This window comes from Carya illinoinensis, chromosome 5 (assembly GCF_018687715.1).
Source record: "Carya illinoinensis cultivar Pawnee chromosome 5, C.illinoinensisPawnee_v1, whole genome shotgun sequence".
Classification (NCBI taxonomy): domain Eukaryota; kingdom Viridiplantae; phylum Streptophyta; class Magnoliopsida; order Fagales; family Juglandaceae; genus Carya; species Carya illinoinensis.
In genome coordinates, this window is record NC_056756.1 from 47605634 (window position 1) to 47627940 (window position 22307).

At 32.9% G+C, this 22307-nt stretch overlaps 1 protein-coding gene, 1 long non-coding RNA gene and 1 pseudogene across 3 annotated transcripts; 1 reads left to right on the plus strand and 2 right to left on the minus strand.

Moving 5' to 3' along the window:
- Window positions 1-601: 601 nt before the first annotated feature.
- LOC122309367 lies at window positions 602-2105 on the plus strand. The gene is made up of 3 exons (XR_006242420.1): window positions 602-878; window positions 1294-1778; window positions 1970-2105. It is a non-coding gene; the product is annotated as an uncharacterized LOC122309367 (long non-coding RNA).
- A 9072-nt stretch (window positions 2106-11177) lies between these two features.
- On the minus strand, window positions 11178-12440 carry LOC122310429 (annotated as a pseudogene).
- A 6925-nt stretch (window positions 12441-19365) lies between these two features.
- LOC122308780 (rust resistance kinase Lr10-like) lies at window positions 19366-21661 on the minus strand. 2 transcript variants are annotated; one of them, XM_043121988.1, is made up of 3 exons: window positions 21027-21661; window positions 20736-20765; window positions 19366-20640 (listed from the first exon to the last, which is right to left on the minus strand). In XM_043121988.1, exon 3 carries the CDS (start codon window positions 20570-20572, stop codon window positions 19523-19525), a length of 1050 nt encoding a protein of 349 aa, XP_042977922.1. In that variant the 5' UTR covers window positions 20573-20640; window positions 20736-20765; window positions 21027-21661; the 3' UTR covers window positions 19366-19522. The 2 variants fall into 2 exon arrangements, with proteins under 2 accessions (XP_042977922.1, XP_042977921.1); XM_043121987.1 differs by having other exon boundaries at window positions 20736-21661.
- Between the last annotated feature and the right edge of the window lie 646 nt (window positions 21662-22307).

Genomic DNA, 22307 nt, shown 5'->3' on the forward strand with positions numbered 1-22307 from the left:
AGGTGAGGAAGATAAATTGAGTCACCAGATCCCTCTAGGAAAGCAATGATCAGGATGATATACTTGAATTGCCTAAGATTTGTAGTCAATCTTTTTGACAAAAAGCTTGACTGAAATTGGCAGCTCGAGCACTGTATTGTTGGCCGTGGTGGTCCTTGAGTCATAAAGGAAATCGAATGGCTGGCCGTGGCTGCCACACCGCCATGAATCGGCACACTCATCATGTTGGCCTTGCCCGTGGTGTAAGATGAAAAGCATAAACAAAAAGAAATATGACATTGCCATTCTTTTATGATCGAGCAAATGCTAAGTTGTCTGATCTGGTTTTCCGACCTCTCTCGAAAGGAAAAAAATCAAACTATCTTGGTGACACGACCAATTTATTGACGCAATAATCGTATAAAATAGAAAGAAATGTGATGAGACGATTAATTAGCAACATGTGCCGCGCGCAGGTGCTTGCACCCAACTAATTTAAACTAATTACTAGTAGTACTAAGTACAAAGTTTGATCCTTTTGTTAAAAATTGAATTCTATTAACAAACAGGTTTTTTTTTCCCAAAGTTATGCATGAAATTGTATATTTAGAACTTGTAAAGATCATTTCTCTCTACTTAAATATTGTTTCTTCACAGCTGTGGAAGCTATGCGCTATACTCTCTCTCTCTCTCTCTCTCAGAAATTAGAATGAAGAGAGGTGTGCCCCTTTCTGTAGAACTTGTGGCCCTTATCGTTCTAGTTGTGCGCTAGTTCTTCATCAAACTTGCAGTGCCAAGGATACAAATCGGCACTGTGTTCCTTCTTCCTGCGGCAATATCCCCAACATTAGCTCTCCATTTCGATTGGAACACGATCCTCCAAACTGCGGCAACCCAAGGTATATCCTATCCTGTCAGGACAGCCAAACTGTGTTATACTTATTGTCCGTAGAACACTACGTACAGGAAATCAATTACACTTCCCAAACAATCTGAGTTGTAGACACAGGTATTCAGAAGGATAACAACTCCTACATCCCTTCTGAATATTTATGGAATTATACTCCATATTAAAGAGACTAAAGAATAAAACTGAGAAGAAAGGCACGGAAAGTGCTTGACAGAATTTCACTGTTGATTGTTTTTCCTCTCATACATAATGATCTGTTTCCATAGGTATTTATAATGCAAGTCTCAACAAATACAATTCTCAGATTAAATCCTCACTGTACAGCTCAGCTAGTTAGTTACACAAATATTCTTCCAGAGGTTTCCATGATATTCCATTAGCTCACATGCGCATTTCTATTACAGTTGGTCTGGTGCATGAGCCTTCTTTTGCTGTTGTGCCATTCACTGTATCCTTTGGTGTATCGGCCAGAGTAGCATCCTTAATACATATTATCGGAAGTGGGGAATCAGAGAAACCATGGTTTTGTTGAACTGTGAAAAGCGAGTGAATTCCCCAGGGTATCTGAACACATCTACTTGCTTTGGCAATAGATCGTATGCTTCCAACTCATCTTCATCCCAGCCTGAGGCCGGGTTTAGATGTGTGATATATAGCCAGATGAACACAGGGGATGTGGAGGACTTGTGCCAAGTAGAGCATATATTCCAGACATCGTGGTCAGTCCGCAATCTGGTACCAGAAGACCCAAGCAGTATTTCCTGCACAGACTTACACAACCTATTGCTATACGGTTTTGAGCTTTCTTGGATGACCCCTACAGATTGTGGAAAGTGGGGCATCTTCGAGTTCAGCGAACAACATCGCTTTTGCTGAAAAAGCCATACGGGTGAGTAAACACTGCAGGATCCGATTTCTTATCAAGTAAACGATGAATGCTACTTTTACGAAATTTCTTTATGCATGTATACCCCATAATCCCAACCCCCCCCCCCCCCCCCCCCCCCCCCCCCCTCCTCTTATAATAAATAGGAATGTTTCCAACCGCTAACATTATTTATCTTTTGTTTGTCAAACCAGGAATCCTTGGAATACCATTTTGGGTTTACAATGGTGAGGTAAATTTTTATCTCAAAATTGATCACAATGAAAAGCTTGATATATATCTTTAATTTATGAATATATCTTTTTAATTAATATATCAACATTTCATATTCCTTATCCTCCTATGCCTATAAAATGGTGTATTAAGGATTATTTGTACAACATACAAGAAATTTAAAGTGAATGATATTCAGTTCATGATACCCCAAAATTGTGGTATGCCCTGACAAATTATCGATTCTCTAATTCTACGTGGCACAAATGTATAAGTCTTGATATTTGGAAGGAAGATAGTTGGTCAACACAAGATTTTAAAGGCTTTGATATAGGAATTATAGTTTTCTGCTAAGATCTATTCTACCGAGGTCCACAAACAAATCAATTTTTAAGTTTAGCTCTAATTCTAGTTTTTGTTACTTTTAATTACATAATTTAATAGTTCAAACTCTACTGAAATATAGGGAAATATATATCTAACTCTCTCTCTCTCTCTCTCTCACACACACACACACACATATCTATATATATCCTTGATGCCTAAAAAATCATTTTTATAAATATCAATTTCTAAAAGATGAGATAGCTCTTTGTATACACCTAGTAAAAGTTGAACAAACTAAAACCTTGTCCTTTTATTTTTCGAGATATTTATTTCAAACATTTATTTTGAGATTTTAGTTTGGGCAAGTTTGACAGATGAGTTATAATCATTGTTGTACTCTAGCAATTTATGAAGGCCTATCACATATCAATATGTCTCAAGGCCTAGAGAGTAAGCCCATCCCTAAAAGAGTGTGAAAAATCTCAAAAAGCCCGATGCCTCTCTCTCTCTCTCTCTCTCTCTCTCTCTCTCTCTCTCTCTCTCTCTCTCTCTCTCTCTCTCTCTCAAAGCCCACCCCCAATACATGGGCTTCACTACTCATTATAGAAAAAAATTGATGGGCTTGGTTACTTAACACATTCCTAGCAAAATTACTAAATTACGCATATCTATTAGTTGTTGTTATCCCTTTCAATTATTTAATGGACTTGATTAATTATTTTAGAATTAAAAGTAGTTTTGATAGATGCCAACCTTAATTTTTAAATATATATGTGTGTGTGTGTGTGTGTGGGTGGGTGTGTGTACACCATATTGAGCAAAGAATAATAAAAATAAATTATAAAAAATTCAAGAAATATGTATGAAATATTTGTTATTCTCCATATCTCATCTTAAATATTTATTGTCTCTCATTCTGCTTCCTAGCACCTCTCTTATTTTCTCTATTTTGTCCAACAAGGGAAAGTACAATTTTATTTTTTTAAAATGTATGATCGCTAACAAGAGATGAATTTACTTAAAACATAACTATTACAAAGTAATATTTTGAAAATAAGATAAATGGAAAATGAAAAAAAAAAGGAGATGATTTTTGGAAATAAAGAAATGAGAATGTTAATATATATAACGTAGTCAAGAAATATCACGATTTACTATAATACCTAGGAATAGGGCTGAGAATCGGACGGTCTGGACAGGATAAACCGACCAGACCGGTACTGTTTGGACCGAACCGGACCGGACCGATCCAGTCCAATTTTTAAGGGACCGAAAGGATTCGGTCCGGTCCTGGTCCGGGGGTTTTTCACCCCGGATCCGACCGAATAGAAATTAAAAAAAAATTATTTATATATATTATTTATATAATAGTTGTATATAATTAATTATATAATTATATATGGTATAAAAAAAATATTAATAGTCTAATATAGACTATAGTTATACTTATACTAATATAGTTATACTAAATCACTATAACTAATACTTCAACAATAGCTATACTGACCTATACTAATAGTCTACTATTAATACTAATATACTATTATATAATTTATATAGTTATATTAATCACTATAATTAATACTATGTATAACTATATAGTATATTTATCACTTTAATTAGTATAAATATAATATATAAATTATAATATACTAAATCACCATAACAGTATAACTAATACTAATATATAGTTATACTAATAGTCTACTATTATATAGTTATACTAATCACTATAATTAAAACTAATATATAGCTATACAATATACTTATATAGTTGTACTAATACTATTAGTCTATTATATAGTCTAAAACTCAATTCTAATATAGGCTATATAGTTATAACTAATACTAATATTTATATTAATACTAATGATGTAGAATATAGTTATACTAACTAGTTGATTCAACATAACTAATATTACTAATATAATATAGCCAAATTGAATTACTAATAGTCTAATACTAATACAATTATATAGTTATACTAATCATAAATTCATAATAACTAAATCATTATAAGTCTATAACTATATATATTTAGTATCAATGTATTACTATATTCTTTAATGTATAACTATTAACTATAATATATAGTACTAGTATAACTGATCAAATATATATATATATATATATATAGTACTAGTATATATATTAATGTATTAACATATTATAAAAGTTATAGAATAAATTATAATATATCATATATTTGTAAATTTATAATAGTATGAGTATAGTTAGCTTAATATATAATATGTTAGTATTAAATCACTATAACTACATAGAGTATTAGTAATAAGAGTATTACTATTATTTAATATAGTATTACATATAGTATTACTATCATTACATATAGTTATTAGTTATAGTATTAGTACTAGTATAGTTATTAATACTAGTATAGTTATTAGTACAAATAGACTAATAGTATTAGCATATTACTAATATATATATATATAATAGTATACTATATGTATATATATTAAATATATTACAATATAATTACATAAGTATTAAAAAAAATGTCATTAGATTAAAAAAAAAAAAGTCAACCGTGGACCGAATGGACCGACCGGACCGAATAGGATCAGACCAGACCGGTCCTGAGGGAATTCGGTCCGATCCAGGATGGGAAAACCCTAGACCGAATAGGTCCGGTCCGGTCCACAAAACCTCCCCGGACCGGACCGAACTCACCCCTACCTAGGAAGAAGTAATATAATAATTATAAAGTAATGTTAATGAATACAATTATGTATTTGTGAAAATACCGCGTACTTCTTTTGAAAAAGAGTGATGTCTATTAATAAAAAATTAATTTTTACATGTAGATTATATATTTACTCACATGTTTTCAAAAAGAGTATGCTACTCTATAACTGTAAATATTATTTCTCTAATTATAATGAGCTCCAAATACAATTAAACCACTTTCATCGAGAGTTTCAAATAGTATCAAAGTCCAATCCAATTAAAAGTACAAATTCATCTTGTGCGGAACACAAATTGTTTATAATAATTAATAGTGGTGATACGTGATTTTAATCCTGCAATGCGTCCAGGTAGTGGGAGACCATGGGGCTTGCTAGAGCTACCGCTGGGGCTCTCTCGCTAGGTTTAAAAAATATTTTTTTTTTGTTTTTTTGTTTTTACATCATTTTTTAATACTTTTAAATATTTAAAAAAAAATAAAAAAAGTTAGAATAATATTAAATAATTTTTTCTTAATAAAAAAGAAAACATACCAAAAAAAAAAAAAAAAAATTTGGGAGCGGTTGCTCCAACGGCCCAGCGGATCCCTAGCATTATTGGGGAGACAATATATAGTGGTCGACCCCCCGTTCTATTGGAAGTTCATGTCAACGTACGCAAAGGAGCTTTAACTCCATAATTTTGTTACTTAAATATTACTTTTCTAATTATAATGAGCTCCAAATACAATTAAACCACTTTCATCGAGAGCTTCAAATAGTATCAAAGTCCAATCCAATTAAAAGTACAAATTAATCATGTGCGGAACACAAATTGTTTATAATAATTAATAGTGGTGCTACGTGATTTTAATCCTGCAATGCGTGTGAGGTCTGTTGGAATAACGTCGACGCTGTCATATGAATATCAAAGGAGCTTTCGGCCAGGTAGTGGGAGACCATGGGGCTTGCTAGAGCTACCGCTGGGGCTCTCTCGCTAGGTTTAAAAAATATTTTTTTTTGTTTTTTAATTTTTACATCATTTTTTAATATTTTTAAATATTTAAAAAAAATAAAAAAGTCACAATAATATTAAATAATTTTTTCTTAATAAGAAAGAAAACATACAAAAAACAAAATTTGGGAGCGGTTGCTCCAACGGCCCAGCGGATCCCTAACATTATTGGGGAGACAATATATAGTGGTCGACCCCCCCGTTCTATTGGAAGTTCATATCAACGTATGCAAAGGAGCTTTAACTCCAGGTATTGGGAGACAACCCGCGTCTTCTATGGGACGTTGATTATGCGGTCTACCACTTGCAATTATTACGTCTCAATTCTTTATAATAATTAATAGTGGTGCTACATGATTTAATAAATTAATATTGCAATGCGTGTAATGCGTGTGAGGTCGATCTGTTGGAATAACGACTGTCATGTGAATATCAATGGAGCTAGCTTTCGGCCAGGGAGTGGGAGACAATATATGGTGGTCGACCCCCCCGTTCTATGGGACGTTCATATCAACGTATGTAAAGGAGCTTTAACTTCAGGTATTGGGGGACAGCCCACGTCTTCTATTGGACTTGCGGTCTACCACTTGCAATTATTATATCTAGCTGATTGAAGAAAAAAGCTCCTCGAGGACAACCCACCAGTTTTCACGTGGATTGGGATATTATCTAAATCAATTTTATTTTCTCTATTTTGTCCAACAAGGGAAAGTACAATTTTATTTTTTAAAAATGTATGATCGCTAACAAGAGATGAATTTACTTAAAACATAACTATTAGAAAGTAATATTTTGAAAATAAGATAAATGGAAAATGAAAAAAAAAATAGATGATTTTTGGAAATAAAGAAATGAGAATGTTAATATATATAACGTAGTCAAGAAATATCACGATTTACTATAATACCTAGGAAGAAGTAATATAATAATTATAAAGTAATGTTAATGAATACAGTTATGACTTAATTACAGGTTGTGAGCGTGAAGAAGATGCCAATGACTAGAAAAATCAGCACCAGTGATGAGCATGTTTTCTACCAACCATTGATATCTTACTTGGGAAAATGTTAAGAATTTGTAAGGTTCTGTAAACAAATTGAATTCATACGTGATTAGACTTCACCGAGTCATCGAAAATCAATTTTTATTTGTTTAATTTTATTTTCATGACGCTGTCTTTTCAACATCAAGAGGCCCGTCTTCTATATAGTGGTCGAACATGTCTTCAATGGGACATAGATTATGCGGTCTACCCCAGCTTGCAATTGATTACAAGATTTCTGCGTTGCGTATATATTGGGGTAGAAAAAAATGAAAAAGAAGATTGGCACTATTTTCATTCCTAATTAAAAGAAAAACATATTTAATTTTTCATTCACAAAAAGCTTGTGAATCACAAAGTAATTGAAAACATAATATCGTTGTCAAATGCCAAAGTTTGTAGAAAATTTTTGATTTATTGTTTTCAGATATATAGCATCATAATTTCATTGCAAAATGCGAGCTCCTATATATTGGTTTTTGCTTATAGTTAATGCAGCACAAAATAATTGGAAACATTTATTGGGTTTGTGGAGTTTGGTTTATTCTTGTGACAGTCTGATTTGATGACCCGATTTGACAATGATGCTTTATAGTTTTTTTGGCGGATTTTCAACGAGTCTTGAGTGCAGGCTTGGGCTAATAGACCCAAGCCGAAGCGAACATTGCAAAGCCTTGTGGGGGCCTTAGGGTAGCACCACCAAAAATTCTTTTTGACCATATTGGTGACTTCACAATCATTAGAAAGAAAGTTCATTTGACGTTCACGTGATAGATCAATCGGGCAAAGCTTAGGCAGAGAGTTTGCTCGACACTCATTCGACATGTTGCTCGAGTGAACATTAGACAGAGAATTCGCTCAAGGCTCGCTCAACACCTCACTAGAGTGAATAATGTGATAATTGAGGAATTAGATTTTTTGCAGTGTAACTTCATGTATATGTTTATTATGAACAGTATGATGGTTCTATGTATTATAATTTCATGCCATAGTGTACTTTGACATTTTGCAAGATAATAAAATCCTTTGTAGTTTTGTGGATATATGTCTGTTGCCGAACAACACTTTATATATATTCATATTTTTAGACACACGAACAAACACTTCATAATTTCCTAAATGAGCTAAAATTTATCAAAAGTTGAATTTGATATAAATAAAACTGTAGTGAACTTATAAAATAAATCACGATTTGTGCCTAATAAACTAATTTTCTATGATCTATGCGTACATATAGGGGTATAATCGGTCTGGTTCGGTCCAATTTTGTATCTTTTTTAGATTTAAACCGGTATATAGTGGTCGACTGCTTGTATATTGGGACGACGTTGATTATGCGGGTCTACGCGCGGCCACTTGCAATTGAAAAAGAAGATTGGTTGGGACTGGTAATTTGGTTCCTATTTTAAAGAAAAACATATAATTGTTTTTACATATGTTATGAGATGAGATGAGATGAGATGAAAGTTTAAAATTAAATAAAATATTATTAGAATATAGTTTTTTAATATTATTTTTGTTTTTGAGACTTTATAAACGGAAGGACCAATTAGAAGATATTCTCATAGTTTATGCAACTCATAATAGTTGGAAACATATTGTTTAAATTTCTATCAGTTCTATTGTCTACAAATAATTTTAAAGCAAATCCTAATTTTGCACTAATCTTTGAATTAAACTAACGCGCGAACGTGCTAAATAAATATTTACAAATTCGTATTAATTTAGTAGCATTCTAAGAACTTGGGGCTTGAATGCGTCCATGGCAATTTTGAAATGTGAGTCGACCCACTTGTGAGCTGATTGAAGAAAAAAGCTCCTCGGGGACCACCGCGTACAAGTAATCATGTGGATTGGGAATATCTAAACTAAAATGAAGAAAAGTCATTAATTAGCTAGGTCGACGGTCAAGTCGTGCACTAGTGCGTGCATGGGCGTAAACAACATGCCAACGACTAGAAAAACCAGCACCAGTAATGTAGCATCATGTTTTCTATGACCCATCGATATCTAGCAGTTACTTGGAAAATACTAGCTAGGCTGAGGCTCTAACATTGGCCAGGTTTATTTATTCCAAAATCTTCTTCAAAACCTACCGCCCAATGAAGTTGCAATTGAATAGCACTGAAACTTCATGGAAATTAATCCAATTGCAATTGTAATCTAGACTACGTAATTAACATGCCAAACACGGGATACATGGTTGCATTGACCCTGAACCTTTCAACTCCAGTACTACCAAGTGTTTCACTTGATTTGACTAGGTTATGTTTAAACGTGTTGATGTGATTTCAGATGATTTGAATTGATCTATAAATAATAATTTTTTGTAGGTTTCATTGGGCCGTTGATTATGTGGCTAACCAATTCTTACCAATTAGATTTCTGCGTTGTATACGTATGTATTGGGCTAGGAAAAATGAAAAAGAAGATTAGGAGTACTGTTAATTAGGCTGCTTTATTTTATTTTTCTTTTTTTTTAATAATAAAACTTTCATTTGCAAAAAGTGTATAAATATTCCAAAAATTAAGACGTTTATCTACAAATAATTTTAAAGCAAATTCTTATATATGCTCTGATTTTTTAAGACTGATGAAAGATATTCTACTAGCTAGATAAAATATTTTATAAATTCACATTTTATATAATAAAGATTCTGAGAGAACGAACTAATTCAGGCAGCTTGCATGTGTCCATAGCAATATATAATAAATGTGAGACCCACTTGCATGTTAGACCTTGATCCGCCAATAATGTATAATGTGGATTGGAATTAATATCTAAACCACAATGAAGATCAAACGTCATAACGTGCGTGGATGGTCAGTGCATTTAGTAAATGAATTAAAATAAGTTGGAGTCAATCGCTAATAGCCAGCTTACAATTTTTAAAATTAACCGAATGCATAAATATTGCACTCTCGTGATTGTCATATTTTCCACTGAAATAGCCTTAAAGCAAATCGAGCTACCGCTCGGCCAATGCAGTAGTCGTTGCAAGTGATCAATATGATTTGATCACTTGCAAACCAGTAATGGAACATGTTTTCTATGACCCATCCATATCTAGAAATTACTTGGAAAATGTTAGCCTTCAGCTAGTGGTGGATGATCAAATTTTATTTGTTTCATTAATTTATTCAAACACAAGTCGAGTTAGAATTTTTTATCATTGAATTGTATTTTATATTTATGAACAGTTAATTTTTCCTACTAAGTTTGAACTTATTCGCAAGTTGTACGCTTACTTAATCAGTTTTTTTTTTTTAATTTCTTTTTAAAATATTTAAGGAGTTTTAAAAAAATATAATATATATACTTTTTGTAAATATGTTTTTACACATTTGATTATATATACTCATATAAAAAATCTATAACTTATATAGATTATAGATAAATCCAGTACTGTATTAGTATGTGTCAATTATTAAAAAATAATTAATATAATTATACTATAATATAAGTTTACACTATAATATAAATAGACTAATAGTTTAATATATGTAAAGACCATATTATTACTAATATAGATAATATGTAAAACCGGAAAAAGATCAGACCATACTAAAACTGGAAAAACTGGAAGTCTCAGTCTCAATGATGAATCAATTTGATATTGGTTCATAAATTTTTAAAAACTGGTATACATCGATTCGATTTAAAAAAAAAATGTCCAAAAATGGACTGAACTGGACTAGTTACACCTTTAGATTTGAATCATAATTTAAAATCTATTCTCATTAGGAAATCAAATGAATCCTTAGATGGTTAATTCTAATAGCATAAGGTGAATCCATAACTTAGTATATAACAAACAACTAATCAAGAGCATTGAGTCACTGCCCTTAATGATTAATGGGTCATGTATTATCTGTTGCAACATACTATACCATACAAAATGGGAATCTTGATAGAAGAACGTGTCTACCATGAGGCTAGTGGTCATATTACTTATTAGCCCCATCCAAACTACTGGATTTTATTTGAAACAAATATGATCATTTCAATTTCATATAAAAAGAAACAACCTTGAATTCCTTTGCCATTGCAAAATCAAAAGTAATAATGCTCAACTACAACAAGATTTCAAAACAAACTCTAAACAATTATACTTAATCTAATTTGGGATAACCTCCAAATCTTGACCAAAATGCGTGGTAGGTTTCCGTGCTTGAATTCTTGTAGGGCCTGGGGAGGCAAAAGGATTAGGAGGCATGATTAATTTATCTTCTTCTCCTTCCAACATTTGAACTACAAGTTTCATGGAAGGGCGATCCATTGCGTGCCATTGTATGCACCAGAGTCCGACAATTGCAAGGTTCTCTACAATTTTAGTATCTCCATCATCTTCGATAAAGACTCTTAGCTCTTCTGTTTGGTCTAAAAGATTATAAATCCATTCTGGAAAGTAAACCTTGCTAGTGCTTTCCACTGTGACATCAACATTTCTCTTCCCTCCAACAATTTCAAGTAGCAACATTCCAAAACTATGAACATCTGTTTTATAAGACACATTTTCAAAGTTTCTAGATAACACTTCTGGTGCAATGTACCCCATGGTCCCTCTGCCCGTAGTCATAGATACTACACTCTAATCCTTGGAACACAATTTTGCAAGACCAAGGTCAGAAATTTTTGGATTAAAGTTATCGTCAAGCAAAACATTGTGGGGGTTTGATGTCAAAATGGAGGATTTGGTGGTGACATCCTTGGTGAAGATATTCAATTCCTTTTGCAACACCGATGGCAATATCTTGCAACTTGTACGTCCCATCCAAGAAAACGGTTCTTGACATTTGCTGAAAATATGAACTTCTCTAGTGAGTAATTTGATAAAAACTCATAAACTAGTGCTCGCCTAAATCCATCAGCACAAAAGCCAACAAGGCGAACCACATTAACATGGTGAATTCTACCCATTATTTCCACTTCATTTATGAATTCTTCACCATTTTCCTTGGAACTGTTGTTCAGGATCTCCATGGCAACATGAATTTGATTGGAAAGTCTTCCTTTGAATACTGTACCATATGCTCCTTGGCCCAACTTCTCAGCAAATTGATTTGTAATCTTTTTAATATCAGCATATGAGTATCTTGTCGGCTTGAAATTTCTATAATCCTCCAAGAACTTTTCAATCTTCGCCCGATATTCTTTTTCTTCCATATCATTCATATAGAGACGTTGGAGAGCAAAGACCGCCAGTAGTACAAGAAATGAACCTAAGACGGCACCTGCATATTGAACAATCGCGAGTGATCAAGAAGTCCGATATATATCCCATGGTCTTGCCCAATGATGAAAACGTCATATAGCCATGGGACAACTTACCAGCAATGACAGCTAGTTTTGTTGATGTACCTGCGAAATGGTTTAACATATCAGATTCTCATCATGCTTATGATCATTACAAAACAGAGAGAATATTTTTTTTTCCCGTGAAAGTAAGGTGTTAATGTTGTTTATTAATATTGAGTGAAGTGGTGATTTCACATGATTAATCATGATAAAACACTTCAATATATGTGTATATATATTATATATATTTAATTTCATATTTCTTTGGTGCAAAATTAAAATTTTGTTAATGCAGAAAATTCGACGCGACAATCTGCAAAAGAGCCTTTGTAAGCTAGGCATTAATAGAAGTGTGAATAAATTGAGTGCAGAGGTGGAAATTAGATAGAATAGAATATATACCTTTCGCTTCATCTAGTGGGTCATCGTTGGATACCAAATGAGGTGGAATCGATCTAACGTTATAAATCTTTATACAAGGGGGTAAGGGAAAGCGGGTGATGGAATCTTCAGTCCGGTTTTAGAAAAAAGAAAAATTGGAACCAGACCGATTTTGACCGATTTAAAGAAAAATAAAACCGATACCAGATAGAATCAAACGAGAGACCGGATCCATCCCACCGGTTTGGTCCGATCCGGTCCGGTTTACCGGTTCACCAGTTTTTTTTTTTTTTTTTTTTTTTTTTTTTTTTTTTTTTTATGCCCCTATTCGTATCCCTTTGGGCCAGGCTCCAACGACTCGGGTCTTTAGTCTTAGGCTGCGGACTTAGAGAAAACACTAAGAGTTGGGAGCCTTGGTGGAGGTGGAGGCCGGGTAATCTCCGATGCTTGAGGCAGTATTACCTTAGTAGAATAGAGAGTTTAAAGAGTGTTTTTCGTACCTGGGGATCAGTTTTTATACTAGGTTTCTTGAGTGAATCATCCATACCCCATGGTAGGAGTATATGTCCCATCAATTGTTATTTTAGTCAGATTCCTTTAATATGACATGACTTCTGAAGTGACGCCACTAATACAGCATGGCTTCCTGTCCTTTTTATCCTATAGGTGCATGCCGCCAGGCTCCTCATCCCTTGCTATCAAAAGAATAAGGTCTCTCCACATTTCCTGCCCACCTGCCTATACAATGTTTCCTATGGCTAGGCATTGTAGGGGAGTGCCGGTGCAAAGTGCCCCCTCCTTCCTTGCATTTTTGGACTTGTCGTGTAATTATGGTCATGGGCTAACCTCAACTTTGAGGTTGGCACCCTTAGTGGGCCAAGGGGCCGTCCAGCTGGATTGGGCTCCCTTGATCTGGGCTTGCCTTATGAGCCTGTGGCCTGAGTGGAAATATCCGCTTACAACTAGAAAGTCGTCAATGAGTCTCATTGCTCCCAAGAGAACCAACATGACCTGCATTTGTTTACGTTGTCACCATTATTGCTACATATAACTTATCATAGCTGATCGAGTTAACTTGTGGAAACCCTTAATGAATCATATGTTATTGGAATGGCTGCATGTGAAACCCACTCTTCTTAATGAGATCATTGCTCCCGCATTTCTCTTCTCAAACCATGCCCTTTATGAACTTCGCTCCTGTTATCCTTGTAATGCCCCGTTGCAATACTAAAAGACCTAATATTCAATCTTGGGTGAAACTTCAAAAAACAAAAACAATATAACAACATTGGGCCATTGGTTGCTCATGAAATAGCTCAAAGAAATCTCATTACCCTGTTTCCAATCTTAGTAGCAAATCGTTCATCCATCTCAATAGCTCATGATAAGCTTACAATTGGAGAGAAAATTAACCAATCTGAGTTAAATATTTATGAAATTTACATTTTATACAGTCTTTTTTCTTCCAAAATAAAAACAAAATAATGGTCCGTTGAATATATATAAAGCAAGAAAAAAAAATGTTGTTTTAATAATAATGCAGAGGGCTTGAATCTCTTTAAAGAGGGCGGGATTTTCATGCCTCAGTCCAAATTGATTTCATTTAAATGTTAATTTTATTGTATTGTATATTTCACTAACACTTAGTTATATATGTAAAACTTTCATAATAAGATAACAAATGAAGTCAAACGAAGACCCATTAGTTGTTATTATCTCTTTCAATGTCGAGGGGCATGTCTTCTACATATATAGTGGTCGAGCCCATGAAGTTGATTATGCGGTCTACTACTTGCAAAATTTACACCAGCAAGATTTCTCATGCGTACGTTGCGTATATATTGGGGTAGATAAAGAAGATTGGGATTGCTTTGGTTTTTTTTTTTTAAAGAAAAATATAAATTTTTTTCATTGATAAAAAGTAAAAAGATATTCCAAAAACTAAGGCGTTTATTGAAAACCCATTTTTTTATAATATAGAAAATTAATTTTATGTTTTTAGATAACATAATATCGTTTCCAACTTGTATAGATATATTGTATGTGTGCATGCTCCATAGCAATTTATAAATGTGAGACCCACTTGTTAGATGATTGAAGAAGGAAATCCCTTGAAAACTGTTGGAATTTATAAGTGTGTGCATGTAAACAAATTGAATTCGTACGTACGTGCAAGTTAGACTTTAGGATCAGTGGTGGATGATCTAATTTTATTCAAACAAGACTTGAGTACTTTACTATCGAGTTACATTTTATATTTAAGAATATTTTATTTATTTCTTGTTGTTTGGAGTCTCTAAAAGAAAAGTATCATAGGATAACCCTCTCCTCGTTGTGCATCTTTCCTGACCTTATAAAAATATCACCCAAGAGCTTGAAATCCCTCAAGTAGAAAATGAAAAAAAAAAATTTCCTCCGCATAATAGCCATTTTTGTGAAGGCTACATGTCCTATTAATTGTCGAAATCCTTCTCGATCGGCTACCGTGGATGAATCATGTTGTTTCATGATGTTTATATAATTTCCTAAATTTAGGCCATGTTAATTATATTTTGTATAATTTCTTTGTAACTAAAGTATTTTCCTATATTATAATGCAATGCGTGGATGATTATCAATTATGATAATCAACATGAATCCATGTGAGGTCTAAATTAAACAATTCGTTAGGAGATAAGTCTTTTAAGAGGGTCATCTTCTGTGATGTTGATTAGAACCTAAAATCCATCTATCAACAAAAATAGCGACAAGCTTTAGTGCAAGTAGTCTATTGAAATGATGCTCGCTGTGATCTTTTCAATGTCAAGGAGCCTGTTTCTATATATATATGAGACATTGATTATGTGGCCAACCAATTCTTACCAATGAGATTTTTGCGTTGTATACGTACGTATTGGGCTAGAAAAAATGAAAAAGAAGATTGGGATTGCTTAGGCTACATGCTTTATTTTCTTTTTCTTTTTCTTTTTTTATATAAAATTTTCATTTGCAAAAAGTATATAAGTATTCCAAAAATTAAGACGTTTATCTACTAATAATTTTAAAACAAATTCTTATATATGCTCTGATTCAAGACTAACGAAAGATAATGTGCTAGCTAAATAAAATATTTATAAATTCACATTTTATATAGTAGAGATTCTGAGAGAAAGAACTAATTCAGGAAGCCTGCATGTGTCCATAGCAATGTATAATAAATGTGAGACCCACTTGCATGTTAGACCTTGATCCGCCAATAATGTATAATGTGGATTGGAATTAATATCTAAACCACAATGAAGATCAAACGTCATAATGTGCCTAGATGGTTAGTGCATTTAGTAAATGAATTAAAATAAGTTTAAATTTGTTGGAGCCAATCGCTAATAGCCAGCTTACAATTTTAAAAATTAACCGAATACATAAATATTGCATGGTCGTGATTGTCATATTTTCCACTAAGATAGCCTTAAAGCAAATCGAACTACCGCTCAAGTATAATTCAGTTGGCGTTGCAAGTGAATTATGATTTGACTTGCAAACCAATAATGGAACATGTTTTCTATGACCCATCAGTATCTAGAAATTACTTAGAAAATGTTAGGAATTATTTTATATAAGGTTGTGTAAACAAATTGAATTCGTACGCGGTTAGCCTTCAACTATATGCCATATAATAATTAACTTTGTGCATTTTCAACTTTCTTAAAACCTGTGTTGGCACTAGGGTTTACAATAATTAGTCTGCAGCTTTTGATTCATTCATTCAAACAATTCGTTCAACTTGATTTTGATTAATTCCTTGAAGGATACGAGTATTTAAAAAATTAAACAATTAATTGGAAACAAGCTAGTTACTTGTAATGGCTTACATTCAGTTAAAATTAGCTTGAGATTCTTGTCGTAACTATGTATTGAACTAGGCTTATTCATAAAGTAGGTGGCATGCATAGTGAGAAGTTTGAACACTCACATAATAATATATTATCCGTTAAGAATGAGATAGGAGGGGTCTAGATGGGATAGCCATAGTGGCCGCGCGCTAGCTCCATTAATCAGATTTGAGTAGGGCCGTAAAAATAAACCAAAAAACCGGTCGAACTGACTGAACCCACCAACCAGCCTGTTCCAATTTCGGTTTCTAAAAACAAAAAAACAAACCGGTTGGAATCAATCTGGTACTGGTTCTCGCATTTTGAAAACCGGTCTTATATATACATATATAACTTTATCTGATATATGAAATATTTGTTATATAATTCTTTATGTTGTATACAAGTTTTTATATTATATTATAGGTGTAAATTGCTAATTAATATAAACTAAAATTTTTACTTAGTGCTTTTTTAATCAGTTTCTAATTTCTTTTTAAAATATTTAAGGAGTTTAAAAAAAATATAATATATGTACTTTTTGTAAATATATATATTATAATATATATTATAATATACTACAATATATTATCGCTATAGTATTATATACTATAATATACTATATTATATAATATATAATATATAATAGAGTACATTAAAACCGGTAAAACCGAATTGAACTTGACCGGAAACCTGTAAAACTAGAGTACCGGTTTAGGAGGATAACCTGTACGTAATCGGTTTTGAAAAATGCAAAACCGGTACATACCGGTTCGGTTCTAAATTTTGTCCAAAACCGGACTGAATCGGATCGGTTACACCCCTACTTTCAATGTGAAGGGGCTTGTCTTCTACATATGATACATAGTGGTCGAGCCCATCTTATATGGGATGTTGATTATGCGCAATATTTACACCAACGATTTCTACATTGCGTATATATTGGCCGGGGTAGAAAAAGAAGATTGTGACTGCTTTGGTTCTTGTTTAAAAGGAAAATATAATTTTTTTTTCATGGACAAAAAGTAAAAAAGATATTTTAAAAACTAAGACATTTATAGAAAACCTATTTTTTAATAATATAACAAATTAATTATATGTTTTTAGAGTACATAATATTGTCGTCAGCTCATATGGATATATTGTATATATGTGTCCATGCTCCATAGCAATATGAATGTGAGACCCACGTGTTACATGATTGAAGAAAACATATGGATTGGGATTATTGATCTAAACCAAAATGAAGAAAAGTCATGACGTTGATGGTGAAGTCATTAAATTTGAAATGTGTGCAATGATTAATTAAGCAGGCGCTAGACGTACGTGAATAAGATGTCCATTGACTTGAAAAATCAACACTAGTACTGAATTAAGCATGTTTTTAACAACCCATCAATATCTAGGAAATCCCTTAGAAACTGTTCAGATTTATAAGTGTTTGCATGTAAACAAATTGAATTCGTAAGTACGTGGTTAGAGTACTTTAGGAGTGCTGGATGCATGATCTAATTTTATTCAAACATGACTTGAGTTTACTATCAAGTTACATTTTATATTTAGGAATAATTTATTTATTTCTTGTTGTATGTTTGGAGTACCTAAGGGGCTTTGTGGATAGTGAAATGAGATGATTTTAGATAAAAGTTGAAAGTTGAATAAAATATTATTAAAATATTATTTCTTAATATTATTATTATTTTAGAATTTGAAAAAATTGCATTGTTTATTATACTTTGTGTGAGAATTTAATAAAATAGTAATAATGAGATGAGATAAGATGAGATGGTTTTTGAATCCAAACAACTCCTAAAAGAAAAGTAATGTGGAGGTAACACTCTCCTTGTTGTACATCATTGATACCCTTGTAAAAACATCACCCAAGAGTTTGAAATAAATAAAAAAATAATAGAATAAAATAAATAAAAAAAGAGATTTTAATTTATATAATTTATAATAAGCCATTTTCGTGAAGGCTACATTTCCAATCAATTTCGAGATCCTTCTCGGCCACTAACGCGGATGAATGCTGCATGTTTCATAATGTACATATAATTTCATTTTTTAAGCCATGTTAATATTCTTCAAGACTTACGAAAGATAATGTGCTTACTAGATAAAATATTTATAAATTCACATTTTATATAGTAAAGATTCTAATTCGGAGAAAGAACTAATTCAGGCAGCCTGCTTGTGTGGATACCAATATATGTGTGAGACCCACTTGCATGTTAGATAAATCCAATACTATACTAATATGTATTAATTATTAAAAAATAAGTAATGTACTTATACTATAATATAAGTATATACTATAATATAAATAGACTAATATATAGTTTAATATATGTAAAGATTATATTATTATTAACATAGATAATACATAAACCAAAAAAAGGGGATCAGACTAGACCGAAACTTAAAAAACTATAAGTTTCTGTCTCAGTGATGAATCTATTTGATATCGGTTCTTAAATTTTTAAAAACTAATATACACTGATTCGATTTTTAAAAAAAGGTCCAAAATTAGACTAAACTGGACTGGTTACGCCATATATTTGAATCATAATTTAAAATCTATACTCATTAGGTTAATACTAATATCATAAGGTGAATCCATAATTTAGTATATAACAAACAACTAATTCAGAGCATTGAGTCACTGCCCTTAATGACTAATGGGTCATGTATAATATGTTGCGACATACTATACCATACAAAATGGGAATCTTGACTAAAGAACGTGTCTACCATGATGGTACTTGTCAATACTGATTAGCCCCTTCCAAACTACTAGATTTTATCTTAAACAAATATAATCATATCAAGTTCATAGAAAAGAAACAACCTTGAATTCCTTTAGGATTGCAAAATCAAAAGCAATAATGCTCAACTACAACAAGATTTCAAAACAAAATCTAAACAATTATACTTAATCTAATTCGGGGATAACCTCCAAATCTTGACCTAAACGCGTGGTAGGTTTCCGTGCTTGAACTTTTGTAGGACCTGAGGAGGCAAAAGGATTAGGAGGCATGATTAATTTATCTTCTTCTCCTTCCAACATTTGAACTACAAGTTTCATGGAAGGGCGATCCATTGGGTGCCATTGTATGCACCATAGTCCGACAATTGCAAGTTTCTCTACAATTTTAGTATATCCATCATCTTCGATAAAGACTCTTAACTCTTCTTTTTGTTCTAAAAGATTATAAATCCATTCTGGAAAGTAGACCTTGCTAGTGCTTTCCGCTGTGACATCAACATTTCTCTTCCCTCCAACAATTTCAAGTAGCAACATTCCAAAACTATAAACATCTGCTTTATAAGACACATTCCCAAAGTTTCTAGAGAACACTTCAGGTGCAATATACCCCATGGTCCCTCTGCCCGTAGTCATAGATACTACACTCTGATCCTTGGAACACAATTTTGCAAGACCAAAATCAGAAATTTTTGGATTAAAGTTATCGTCAAGCAAAACATTGTGGGGTTTGATGTCAAAATGGAGGATTTGGTGGTCACATCCTTGGTGAAGATATTCAATTCCTTTTGCAACGCCGATGGCGATATCTTGCAACTTGTCCCATCCAAGAAAACGGTTCTTGACATTTGTTGAAAATATGAACTTCTCTAGTGAGTAATTTGATAAGAACTCATAAACTAGTGCTCGCCTAAATCCATCAGCACAAAAGCCAACAAGGCGAACCACATTAACATGGTGAATTCTACCCATTATTCCCACTTCATTTATGAATTCTTCACCATTTTCCTTGGAACTGTTGTTCAGGATCTTCACGGCAACATGAATTTGATTGGAAAGTTTTCCTTTGAATACTGTACCGTATGCTCCTTGGCCCAACTTCTCAGCAAATTGATTTGTAATCTTTTTAATATCAGCATACGAGTATCTCGTCGGCTGGAAATTTCTATAATCCTCCAGGAACTTTTCAATCTTTGCCCGATATTCTTTTTCTACCATATCATTAATATAGAGACGTTGGAGAGCAAAGACCACCAGTAGTACAAGAAATGGACCTAAGACGGCACCTGCATATTGAAGAATCGTGAGTGATCAAGAAGTCCTATATCTCATGATTTTGCCCGATGATGAAAGTGTCATGATATAAACGAGGGACACTTACCAGCGGTGACTACTTTTGTTGATGACGTACCTGCGAAATGTTTTAACATATCAGATTCTCATCATGCTTGTGAAATTAAAAAAAAGAGAGATTATTTATTATTCACAACCGGCATCGGTTTTTATTTATTATTTTTTTCTAATTTTAGTTTTCTTCCAAATTTTAGGAATAACATTCAGGATATAAAACACTTCAATATATGCGTGTGTGTGTGTATATATGTATATATATATTTAATTTCATGTAAATAGTTTCTCTGGACCAATTCATGTAAATAGTTTCTCTGGATACCAAATAACTTGGGATCGATCTAACGTCATAAATCCTTCTACAAGGGGGTAAGGGAAAGCTGGTGATGGAATCTTCATAAGCCAAGGCATGAACTTGGTGGTTAGGGCCACTAAGACAAGAGGTCCAAGTGTATTTATCTTCTTCTGTTTTTTTACGGGAACAACCGAAAAAGGCATAGTCAGCTAAAGGGTAATCTGGATCTGGTGTGAACTGGAAAGGCGAGGAAGATAAATTGAGATGCCGAATATCTCTTGGAAAGCAACGGTGTGGATGATACAATTGGATTCTCCGAGATTTGTAGTCAATGTTTTCGACAAACAGTTCTACTGAATCCGGTAGGTGGAGCACCGTTTGGTTTTTATCAGTGCAGGACAGAAGAAACCCATAAAAGCCACAGTGGTCTGGGTGTCGGTCTTGAAGTCGGAAAGGAGATCGGACGGCTGGGCCGTGGCTTGCACACTGTAATGAATCAGCACACTCATTTCGGCCTTGTACGTGGGCGGGTAAGATGAAAATTACCACAAACAAGAAGAAGTAGGAGATGATCATCATTGCCATTTCTTATAAGCAAATATTTTGTATCTGTTTTATGGAAGGAAGGTTTCTCAGCCTCTCAAAGGGAAGGAAGGTTTCTCAGCCTCTCAAAGGAAAACAGATATATTTGTACTGTCAATTATTTGGTTTTAAAAGATATTTTAAAACAAGCAGAAAGAAGACTCACATTTTTATGACTCAGTCAATCATTTGGTTCTCATTATGTGACGCATGTGCTTACGCCCAAGTATACACGGCCAAAGATTTCCAAAATGAAGGAATTTCTTAAAGGCGTTTCTAATTAACAAAAAATAATTGTTCAAAACCTCAATTCACCCAAATCTTATTTCTCTGAATAGATAGTTTAATCTCAGGATTTTTTGCAATAGTTGTGATGCCATATTCGCAAATTCTGGGCCAAATTAGGAGACCGTAGAAATACATATTACTTTATAATTTTATATGCATACAATTCTTTTGAAATTTTATTTTGGACAAATCGATCGGAGAGTTGATGATGGCCAATGCATGGGCTTCACTACTCTTTATAGAAGAATTGATGGTCTTAATTACTTAAAAATTCCCTAACAAAGATTAATAAAGTTATCTCTTTCAATTATTTAAATGGATTTGATTATTTTTTTAGGATTAAATTCTAGACGGCTTATATAAATTGAGACTTAAAGAAAAATTTTATTTATTTTTAAATTTTTAATATAATAATAGGATGCAAATTGTATTTTTAAA

Bases quoted from the DNA above. Each gene is read 5' to 3' on its own strand.
- LOC122308780 (XM_043121987.1), bottom strand. From the start codon at position 20,784: ATGTTAAAACATTTCGCAGGTACGTCATCAACAAAAGTAGTCACCGCT. The intron at 20,641-20,735 runs GTAAGTGTCCCT...TTCAATATGCAG, and splicing joins AACAAAAGTAGTCACCGCTG to GTGCCGTCTTAGGTCCATTT.